The 12,032-nt window shown below is 33.2% G+C and overlaps 1 protein-coding gene across 1 annotated transcript; it reads left to right on the top strand.

Moving 5' to 3' along the window:
* The first annotated feature begins 2,610 nt into the window (after positions 1-2,610).
* Positions 2,611-12,032, top strand: LOC105626998 (histone-lysine N-methyltransferase SETMAR-like). The gene is made up of 4 exons (XM_012208281.1): positions 2,611-2,674; positions 4,055-4,113; positions 11,051-11,346; positions 11,447-12,032. Exons 1-4 carry the CDS (start codon positions 2,611-2,613, stop codon positions 12,030-12,032), a joined length of 1,005 nt encoding a protein of 334 aa, XP_012063671.1.

Here is a 12,032-nt window from a genome sequence, read left to right as displayed (position 1 = left end):
ATTATATATACCAAAAAGATACGTATCAATTATACAAAATATATCATCTGAAGGAAAGCGAAAAGTAAAAATTGTATTGTTTGAATGCTCAAAAAGTATCAGGGTGCATCACCAAAATCCGGACAAATCGAACAATTTCTTTAAACAAAATATTTTTAATGAAAAATTAAATATTACAAAAAATCCTTTTACATGGCACTTGGGGGATCCCTGTAGAGCACAATTATTCGATATATTCCCCATTAGCTTGAATGACGGCCTCTATTCTCAGTCTGAAGCGTTCGCATGCACACTGTAATGTAGCGCTGTCCATGCTGACGAATGCTGCCTCAATAGAGGTCCTTAATGATGTCACATTGGGATGTCGAGACTTGTTTGTGACCCTTTCAACTACGCTCCATACGTAGTAGTCCAAGGGATTTAAATCTGGGCTGTTAGGAAGCCAGAATGGGATCCGAGGCAAGCAATTCGGCTTGTCTTGGCAACCTCAAAGAGCATCTGTCTTATCTTTAATGCGTATGACTTGTATCGAAGATCCTCTTCGATACAATTCGATGTTGTTGGCTCGTTTACATCAATAATCGATGCTAATTTTCGCAATGATTACTCTGAGTCATCCGAAATCAGCGCTTGAGCCCTTTTAACGACTGCTTTATCTTCGTGGTGCGTTCTTTCGAGACTCTTCCTCGCATTTCTACTACTGAAATGGCATTTCTACTACTGAAACTTCCTTCGTTGGACTGTTCTAAAGCCGTATTTTGCCACAACGTCATAAATGATTGATCTTGGGTATTCCAAAAACCCAATTATTTCCATTGCTGAGCGCCCAGCGCGAAGACCTTCGATGATTGCGGCTCTTCGATTATACTCCGTATTTAGTTTCAACATCGCGACTATTTTGAGAATATAACTATTTACTAGAAGCATCAGGCTTTTTTGAACGCCAACCTTTGGCGTTGAGGCACAATATAGCGGAAAATTTAAATTGAAATTTGTCCGGATTTTAGTAACGCATCCTGTATATTAAAACAGAATGTATTCATTGTATAAAATCGTTAATTAATGTTTATTTTTTACAAATAAAAGTTTTTTATAACAAATTTCCTCGTATGAATACTTTTTACTCTTACTGTAAGTATTTCAGCAAAATCATTTTTTCCGTATAAATTTTACGCCTTAAAATCTCATTGTAAATCCTGCTACGCATGTATTTCATTTTACGTGTGCGAGAAAGGAAAGAAATAATTAAAAGAAACAGATTTCAAAATCAAATAGTTAATTCTTTTTATATTTAGTTCATCACCGGCCAATGCGCACAAAGTTTGTAGTGTTTATTTTCCTCGTGTTGATTTTGAGCCTTGTATTGATTTCAAGAAGACTCTCACTATTTTACAGTTCAACTTTCACTGCATTTGGCGCCGTTCGGCCATTGACCATGTTCGCGACACGAACGAACGTTGAAGGATACTTACAGATATTTAAGACAGTGATTACCGTATACGTTTAGCGAAACAGATTATTATAGTATATTATGGTTGTTAAGTTTAGGGGCTTCACTTCCGATCTTGATAAAATTAATCTCATTCACGCGTTTTTGGATGAAATGAATAAATCTGGGACAAAAAAGGTGTCTTTTTGTCCCGTGAGATATTAATTGTCAATGTTAACAGATATTCAGATATTAGGAAATCTGTCACATCAATGGCATAAAGAGTCACACAAATTCTCTGCTTTAGTAAACACAGTTTTTTGCTTTAAAACAAATTTACTGCTAAGAATGCAAAGAATTTATGTGCTTAAAACAGTGAATTTTAAAGCAGAACGTATATAAAGCTGTATCGAGTCAGGATGACAGATATCTTAACGTCTAAAATCTTGAACTTTAACGCTGAATTAACTCGATTTATAAGGCCGACCGCCGCGTTTTTTGTCAGATTCTTTCATTTTGAATGAAAATGTACGTTAAGATTAGACAGAGATACTAATATATTTCTCTCTCTGTTATCGATTTTGTTAAAACTATTACCTTGCATACAAAAGTCGGCTCAAATCTCATATGTCACGATTCTAGATAATATTAAAAGCTCATAGTGTCATTGAAACATCGTGGATTTTAAGCTTTATTACAAAAGTAGCGGCAACAAATCATCTGTTTATGTGAGGCACGGATAGAATCAATCCGGATTCACGGATTGTTAGTCCGCGGAGCCTGAGCACATTCGACACTTTCGAAACAGAACTGCGTCCCGCATTTTCTCGAAGTTTGTCAAGATCGTGTAGTTCGCTTCTCCCGAACGAGTATCGAGAATGTCGATGGTTGTCACACGTTGGGTTTTTAGTTTTTAGCATGCATAGTCGTGAATGATCGTGTCCTCTGTGTGATTGTTGCGCCGTGTCGCATAGGCTTTCTCGCGCGATCAAAAGTCATGAAAATCCTACTCGTTTCAAAGTATTCGTTTCGTGTTGATTACACATGGAAAGAGCATTGCGAATGAGTGTCGATGATATTGAAAGTGACGAGCGTAGCAAAGTAACAATTCTGCGTAATAACTGCCACGATACGAACATCGGTAGCTATTTTGTTTAGTGCGCGTTTGAATTTTACACAAAATGCGTTGCAAAGTGCAACGAGCATGCCGTATCTGGAGTGTCGAATTTGGATCGAGTCGTGAAGGTATATCTCGCATTATTTATATACTCTCGAAGCATCGCGGATAAAGCGTCGAGAGTGCCGTGACGAAAGACGACTAATTAACACGTGCGGTAATTAGTCATGTTTTTCGGATCAATTTGGATAGTATGAGCGTTGAGAGTGATTTTTATCTGTAGCGAAGGAACAGGTTAATCAGGAGTATCAGAACGGCATCGACTGGTGAGTATTTATGCTTTCATCATCATTATTTATTCTGATCGATGCACGATTTTAATTTATTAGCGACTTTGATTTATTAGCGAATATTTATTATTTCATGTGATGATGCATTCCCGTGTATAATATTCTCTTTTTTTATCTGGTGCTTAAAATGAGCTCTGCAATATACTGGAGTGAACCATTAAGGAATGGATATATTCTAATTTCTAGACAACGTACAATAGATTCTAGCACAGTTTTTGTTATCTGGTTCATTTGTTTAAACTTGTAATTAACTTGTGTGAATTTTCTCTTACTTAACTTGATAATAACGTAAAAAAAATTGTGTTCCTTTCAGCTGTGATTAATCACTAAACTAATAATTTTAACAGTGGTAACTCTAAAGCCTGGTTTTTCATTGGTTGCGTTCAGCAAAGAAAGCAGCTTTGCAAATGTAATAGAATTTGGTTTTTTCTTTAGTTTCCTTATTGGACCTGAATGTATCATAAATCAATCATATTGATCATCAATTTTAGTCTTCGACTGAAAATTGAAGAGATAACAATTCGGAATCCTTTCTCTTGCTAGTTTTCTTTCGAAAATATCATTCCCTCGTTTCGAAACTGACAGCGCAAAAAATTTAATTCTTCAGAAAAAGAGAAAAACTATTTTTTATAAAAAATTGACTGAAATGAATCAGATAATATTGGTAAAAAGTATATATATTCTTAACATGATCAAATGTCATTTTGTTTCATAATTCGTTAACAATCTTTAAAAACTATGTTTTTTAAACTGTAACAATTTTGACAACTTTTTAAAATTAAATTATAAAGTTAACTTATAAAATTAAGTTAGTTCCAAGATTGGCGATATTTACTTAACTCATGCATGTTAATATAACTCAAAAATCATGTTTTTTTAGTTGCGTCATTTTTTAAATAAGGAAGTGATAAAAATAATAATATAATAAATATAGTAATAATATAATAACATAATAATAATATAATAAAAAATAGTAAGAAAATTATAATAAGAATCAGATTTTCGTAAAAAATATAATTTTTTTAGTTTTGTGCTAATTAACGGAATAAGTTTGAAGCGAATGTAATCATTGTTACAATTTTTAGTTAATTTTAGAACTACTTGAGTATGTTTCGCATAATAAAGGAATTTTTTCAAATATTTGTGTTTCTTTTACAGATAGGTACGAGATCCTCATTCTTGGATATTACAGGTGTGATTTATTGCGCAACGTCTTGGTAAGTGAATCGATATTTTATATTATTCTTTTGTCATACAATTTGCTGTCTTGCGAGTTTCTCCATCAAATCTGAATTTTTCAGCATTTAAGCATAATTTGATGTGGATTTTTAATGAGAGATATCTGTTTTTTTTCAAAAGTATATTACACGTGTGAAATTTATGAATCCTAGTTAGAGAAATTATATTTCTACCTCTATTAATGTGAATCAGACTTACAATGTCATAAAGAATATATTTAATACATAAATACAAATCCATGTACATGACCCATTCTCTTTAATTAATTTTATCTCCTTCATATTTTAATATCACTGAGCGTTAGATGCCTGTATGATTTATGAGATATTCCATTACAATCCCCTCGCAATTTCTATATTTTAGTACTTTATTATAAATAATTTTCCCTTTTTAAATTAAAAATTACTTGCTAATGGCAACGTCCTAATAATCTTGCATGACAGCAGCAGCAGTTTTTAAATGCATTGCTCGTCGTTCATTCCGCGTCGCGATTCAATATCATTATTGAAAATTCAAAATCAGCAAAATGATCGATAATCACTGTTTTTATTTATTTATTTTTTTTTCATACGACTTTTTTTCCAACTACTTCGACGTTAACTTTGTTAATTCGGAACAAAAACAGATACTGTTACAATCCGACGAGTCAGTGTATTAGTTATCGCTAATTAGTCCGCGCAGTGTATCACGCGGCAGCAACGGGAAATTTTATTTTGACATGATTGCGCACATCGCGCCGGGACGTTACCGGTGTGATTCATGCGCCGGGGCGAAAATAATTTGCGGCGGCACCGGCGCAGCGATTGCAATTGTAATTGCTCGCGCGTATCTCCGGTATATGAAGTCATACGTTTCGAATGTCCCTATAAAGCAGTTATATTAAATTGAGAGGGATCGTATGACCGTGTACGTTGTACCTGCGCGATCGGGCTCGCTTCCGAAATTTACCTGATGCAATCCATGTTCGTGCAGAGATTTCCTCCGCGCAATTTTTCGCGATAGCTATTCACAGGCGGCTGCATTCTTTTAATTTACCATCGAAATTTTGCAAATTTGTCGCAAATTTGGACGTACGCCAAAATTCACGGGTTTATCGACATTGATAACGAACGTTGATATTCTACTGAACGAGAAAAAGTTACAACATGATCTTTTTTTGCTTTTCATGAAAAGTTTGCGATCATTTTACGCGAATTTGCAAATTTTCCCGAGAGTAATTAATGCAATCTTTTTCCGACTGAGTAAATTAATTATTTTTATTTTGAAATATAATAGAATAACGGCGTTGGCGACTTTATGACTTTACAGAAACATTGACAATTTAGGAAAGAGGATTATTCTCTTATCATAAGCATGTTACATGACGAACTCTAATTAGTCATTCCAGGATTGAAACTTATGCAATTGCGAGTAACATTATTTCATAGAATTATTAGGAAAATGTCTTTAGCAAGCAGTTGTTAATTCAAAAAGGGAAAATCAATTTATAACAAATTGCATATTAAAATAGGAGGATTTCAAACAAAGTTTTATAATAAAATATTTCAATTTATATTTGAATATAACACGCTTAATAAAATATTTAAAAAATAATAAAATATTCTAAAATAAGATATTAATAATAATTAATAAAAATAATTTAAAATCAACGTTAACACATTTTAGTAGAATTTTTCATTTTCTTTCTATATCAATTATTTCTTACAGTATTATTATAATTGAATCGATACTGGACTGAGTCATGTACATCTTTCTTACTCATGAATTTTACGCAAAATCAAATATCCTGTTTTCATCTCATTCACACATTTTACATTATTACTTTATTTTCCAATTTTACTTTTGACTTTATATCATCATATTTAATAATTCTTGTCTTATTAATTATGAAAGTTGTAAATACTTTTGATTGCACATAATGATTTGGAGATGCTATTAAGAAACATTGCCATGAGAATTTTGTTAGAAAGTTCCAGATGATATTAACAGGAAAAGGAGGATAGAAATTTTCGAAGATTTCGTAACCGCTCGGTCGTTTTATTTCTATGTTTTCTTATGTATTCTTCATAAAGTCCGAAAATAATAATTATAATAATGCTAGATTTGAGGAAAAATTGGTACATCGAAATAAAGTGAATAAAATTCTTATTCGCATCGTTATAAAATCACTGTCAGTTATACTTCAATAATTTATTCTTTAAATTATTTCCAAATTGAATCAAATTGGATTGCGAGTAATATTGCACCATAAAACGTTAATTAATTTATACTTTTCATTATAATATTTTTTTATCATTTCAGTATCATTTCCTTCATTCCAAGCATTGCGCATCGCTTTTATAACGCTTGCGAATATAGAGATTTTATTCACTTTGTTTCAAGTATTAATTTTTCCTTAAGTTTGGTGTGATTATATTATTTTCGGTTTCTACGAAGAAAAATACATAAGAAAGCGTAGAAATAAGATGATTCCCGAACGATCATAAAACTCTCGGAAATTTCTATTTTCCTTTCTACTAAATTAAATATATTTTATATATCCCAAATAATCTATGCGAAAGAGGGTATAATTTTTTTTACAATCGTTCGGGGTTCATTTTATTTCTATATTTTTTTAGGTATTTCTTTCATGCAATGGAAATTAAAAATTATTATAGTAACGCTACATTCAAGACAAAATTGATATATACAATGAAATAAAGAATAAAATCCTTAGTCATTTTTACAAAAATTTACTATTAATGATGCTTCAATTATTTAAAAATTAATTTAGAATTGTTGACTTAACTGATAGCCATTTTATAAATAATGTAAAAACGGATTTTGTTAATTTTATTTCAATGTATCAATTTTTCCTTAAATGTAGCGTCATTATTATGTATTTTTCATTATTATGTAATATTTTTTGTATCCATGAAAAAAATACTTAAAAAAAAGATGTAGAAATAAAGCGATCTCTAAACGATTGTGAAAAAAATAAGAATTGTATTATACTCTCTTTTTATGTTATTTTAACACAAAATGAAAATATTAAGCAATTAGGCCACATTTAGTCATATACTCATATTAACTTTTTAAATGAATAGGCAGGATGACCACAACATCTCAAGCACATATTGGTCTTTATTCTATAATTTTCAACGATCAACGTTTTATTGTCATTACGCAAGTTTCGTATATGATTAAAAAGTTGCACAACGATACTAATACTATTAAAAGTTACAGAATAGAGATCATATAATTTTTTTAAAACTTTGTTCAGGAAATAAAAACTATTACTCAGAAGTCTTAAAGTTCATTATTTTGTTATTCCTCTATCTTAACTAATGTGTAACTAATGTAGAGATTTAATTATACTTAATTATTTAACATACTAGTAAAAAGTACAACTATGAAATTATAATAAAATCTCTTTGAGGCGTTCCGAGCACCCTATCTATCAATTTGCATATCTTTAGACCATCTACGTACATAAAGGTTAAAGCTGGGGATATAACGGATACACGGGAGATATTCAGTATTCGGTAATATTTGGCTGACGTTTTTATGTTAAAAACTCATTAATGCAGAATTCTGTTTTTTTTTAGCTAAATTCGAAGGGTAACCTTCGAAGCATAACCATTAGCTGAAATATTGTCCCAGATTACATGATTTTATATAATTTCATTTTATTATAAATAATTTTTTTCACTACATAATGAAGTCATTTGATAAAATATACGATTTTATTTTATATTATACAATGATTTTTCGTGATGATATCGGATTGTACATAGAAATTTCATATAAATTTTATAATAATTTCGAGGACTCTGTCCCATGATTAAGTAGTTACTCCCTTGGCTAAACTTGCACAATTCATCTTCTTTTTCTTTTCACGTTGAGAAGATAAAGAAAATTACTATCGCTATATTTTCCTTGCTTTTTTTGGAAGTCTATCGGATATCCGGGAAAAATTCAGGGATATCGGAAATTGTTCCGACCAGATATTGAATATCCAAAAAGAGTGTGATATATACGATAATTTTACTATTCAGTATATCCCTGTAGTTAAAACTGCTTATCCGATCTTTCTTTTATATTCATGACAACGTTCGAGTGAAAGATAACGTACACGAATTTACCGCAGTATCGCAAGTGACACTGGAAAAGGTGACGAATATTATTCTCGACGCGTTTATCTCGCGAAACTTCGCAAAACGAGTATGAAATGCAGCCGTTCTTCACATTCTCTTTCTCCGTCTCCGTAAATACCTGAAACGCTTTTGTTGATCCGTTCGCTAGGAAACGAGCCCGCACCCGCGGCGCGTTGCGGATTAAAGCGCGGGAACGCTATTCTGATATCTTTCTTGATTTCACTTTGTTCTATGCAGGAGCTTTGCATGCTTTTACGCGGATCTTATGAGTAGGAAAGAGAAAGAAAGAGGGAGGGAGGGGAGGACTTATTTGGAACACGCTGTTAAAAGGACACAATACGTTCGTCCCGTAATGAGGAGTACCGTGCAAACTCCGACGAGAAATCGTTAGCGCTATTCTCGTTAGAACGGTTAAACTCGTAACGCAATTATCCCCAGTTATGTACAGGATCTTGCTCGTTCGCAGTTCACATCGGAGTATGTTAACTCGCGTGCTGTCGTACACGAAATCGAGCAATGTTCTTATGTTACGTCCCGTATTTGCGTTCGCGAGCGGATGTCTTTAGGGACTCGCTTACGCAGGTTCTTAGGAGTGTAGCTCTTGTCTGCAGTTATAATAATAAATCGCGACGTACAATATATTCACGTATTGAAGATACGATTATGAGAGCATGAGATACTATAATACATGGGATTATATCGTAAAGATTTGTTATTTATGCGTTATAGTAATAATAGTGATATTTTAATATATAGCTTAATACTCACACGAAAAGAACGATTTTACTGAAAAATATATATTTTAGCTATAGATTGCCTACACCTCGACTACCTACATGCACTTTTGTGCACAAATAAAACTTATATTTTTAAAGCAGAAAATTTGTGTTTTAAAACAGAGATTTTATGTTTTTAAAACAGAAAATTTGTGTTTTAAAAAAGAATTTGTGCTTTTAAAGCAATATAAATAGTGGGCCATCGATCTGTAGGCGCCACGATTATTTTCTTTCACAAGAATCAACTCTATGTCGCGACTGTTAATGGTATTTGTGAGATTCAAATGCAGTCTTCTGTAAGAATTAGAGGAACAAACTTCCACGAAACTCATAAATGTCAATCAAACAGGAAAGAATAACAACTCTAACTCTGCGAGGCTGGAAAAAGAGTAAGATTGCGAAACACACATAAAATGTATCTGTCATGCAAGCGAATACCCAAGTTGTCACCCGGCTGACTAATTATATTTAAAAAAAATAGTAAAAAAAAACAAACGCCATTGCGTCAAATTGTAAAATGCATGGGGTACTTTCCATACTAACATTATCTAGGATCAGACTCGCGATTACTCTGCATGCAATAACTCTAAGAAACTAACTAGATACAGTAAACGATTGTTTACCTAGCTATATTTTTCGCGATATAACAAAACTTGTCATCCACTCGGAACAATCTTCCAGCCGCTTTAAGAAAAATCGTAAATTATTTTTTTTCTTTTTGAAACTTCATCTAACAACATATTGAGAAGAACAACAATAGGGCCTAAGAAAAACCGTAAATCTTGCATGATACTGCAACATAACAATTGCTCCCTAGATAAAGAAAAAGATACTCTTTTTTAAGATATAAATAGAAGCCCGCGGAAGCGCACTGGCAGAATCAAAAGTCTTACGAAATGATACACGTTGTATATTGATACATTATTGTGAGCGTTGGCTTGTGATTTAATTTTGACTGACAGTTGGCCCGCAGTACTTGAGTTCTGCGCTAATTGTGGTCTTCGCAGTTGGTGCACTTTGGAAAGAAGCCCAATGTAAGTCAACCATTAGTAACATAATAAACTTGTAAAAGAAATTCTCTTCGTTTTTGGATCTCTAGGGAAAGACAAATCGCAAAAATACTATATAGTCCAGATCATCTGTCTCAGTTATCCCCCTCCCCCCATTCCTTCTCTTTCAATTGCAAATCTTGAGCGTTCATCCGCTCCAAGAATTCGTCGATTTTTTTCTCTTTCAATCGCAAATCTTGAGCGATCATCCACTCCAAGAATTCGTCGCTTCTTTCCCTTTCAAATCTAATGATTTCTAATTTGCCTTTTTTTCGCACTTCTTCATAATCAATAAACTAAATTAATTCTACGCATATCGCCTCTTCGCTCGCATATACATGGACGTACAACCACACTTTTCTTGTATTCATATGTAGGTACGAATGTAATCCGCATCGTATACATATATATTATACCTATTATACTGAAATTCAATAAATCAGTTTAATAATAAATAGATAAGAATAGACGACGTAATAAACGTCAATATATTATATTATATTGACACACGATTAGAAGGTATTTATTTTCATTTGATTTAGCTGCTATTAAATTAAATATATATAATTTATGACTGTACATCACACAATTCCAATTCATATTAATGATTTTAATGTACATGTCTCATAATATTTGATTACTTTTTTATTTTTATTTTTATTCCTTGCTTCTTAGTTTGTATTTCTCTTATTAGATTTAATTATTTATTCCTATTATATTTTTATATTACGGTCGTTTGATAAGTTTGGTAAATTTCCATGAGATGGCACTACAATCCATTTGATGATGCGATATCTCGAAAGATCCACTCTTCGAACCCCTTCAGGCCAAATTTCAGCCAGAAAGGACGCATAGTTCACGTTTGATAGTCATTTGAAGCGAGTGGTTTAACAATTTCCGCAAAAATGGAAAAAAAACGAATTCCATGCAGTAATAAAACACTTTTATTTAAAGAAGTGGACAGCAGCGCAGATCAAAGCCGAGTTAAACGAAGTTTATAGGAACTCTGCTCCTGCATTGAAGACCATTTATTTTCGGATAAACGAATTTAAACGTGGCCGAACCTGCACTGAAGACGAAGCGCACTCCGGACGATCTGTTGAGATTACCACATTGGATATCGTGAAAAAAATCCATGGTATGATTATGGAAAATCGTCGAATGAAGGTGCGTGAGATTGCTGAGGCCGTAGGCATCTCCACGGAGAGAGTGCATAACATCCTGCACGAAAAATTGCATGTAAAAAAGCTGTGTGCACAATGGTGTCGCGATTGCTTACTCTCGATCAAAAACGCATGCGAAAAGACGTTTCAATGCAGAGTTTGGCGATGTTTAAGCGCAATCCGCAAGACTTTTGGCATCGATTCGTGTGGACGAAACTTGGATCCATCATTACACTCCTGAGACGAAGCAGCAGTCAAAGCAGTGGATAATGTCTGGTGAAAGTGCGCCGAAAAAGGCGAAGACTGTTTTGTCGGCTGGAAAGATGATGGCTACTGTTTTTTGGGATTCTCAAGGAATTATCCTAATTGACTACTTGCAGAAGGATAAGACAATAACAGGAGAATATTATGCAACGTTATTGAACCATTTAAAAGAAGAGCTGAAAAAAAAACGGCCAAGATTGGCACGCAAAAAAGTGCTCTTCCAAGACAACGCGCCGTTCCACAAGTCGACCGTTGCAATGACAAAACTACACGAATTGGGCTATGAATTGATTCCTCATCCACCCTATTCTCCGGATTTGGCCCCGTGTGACTTCTTTCTGTTCCTAAACTTAAAAACTTGGCTCGGTGGGAAAAAATTCTCGTCAAATGAGGAAGTCATTGAGTATTTTGCAGACTTTGAGACAGCCTACTTTTCCGACGGTATTAAAAAATTGGAAACTCGTTGGACTAAGTGTATAGCCCTTGATGGAGACTATGTTGAGAAATAA

Source organism: Atta cephalotes (assembly GCF_000143395.1).
Source record: "Atta cephalotes unplaced genomic scaffold scaffold00007, whole genome shotgun sequence".
Classification (NCBI taxonomy): Eukaryota; Metazoa; Arthropoda; class Insecta; order Hymenoptera; family Formicidae; genus Atta; species Atta cephalotes.
The sequence above is the reverse complement of the archived record's forward strand: the minus strand, read 5'-3'. Positions and strand labels throughout refer to the sequence as shown.

Bases quoted from the DNA above. Each gene is read 5' to 3' on its own strand.
- LOC105626998 (XM_012208281.1), top strand. From the start codon at position 2,611: ATGCGTTGCAAAGTGCAACGAGCATGCCGTATCTGGAGTGTCGAATTT. The intron at 2,675-4,054 runs GTATATCTCGCA...TTTCTTTTACAG, and splicing joins ATTTGGATCGAGTCGTGAAG to ATAGGTACGAGATCCTCATT. The intron at 4,114-11,050 runs GTAAGTGAATCG...TTTTATTTAAAG, and splicing joins ATTTATTGCGCAACGTCTTG to AAGTGGACAGCAGCGCAGAT.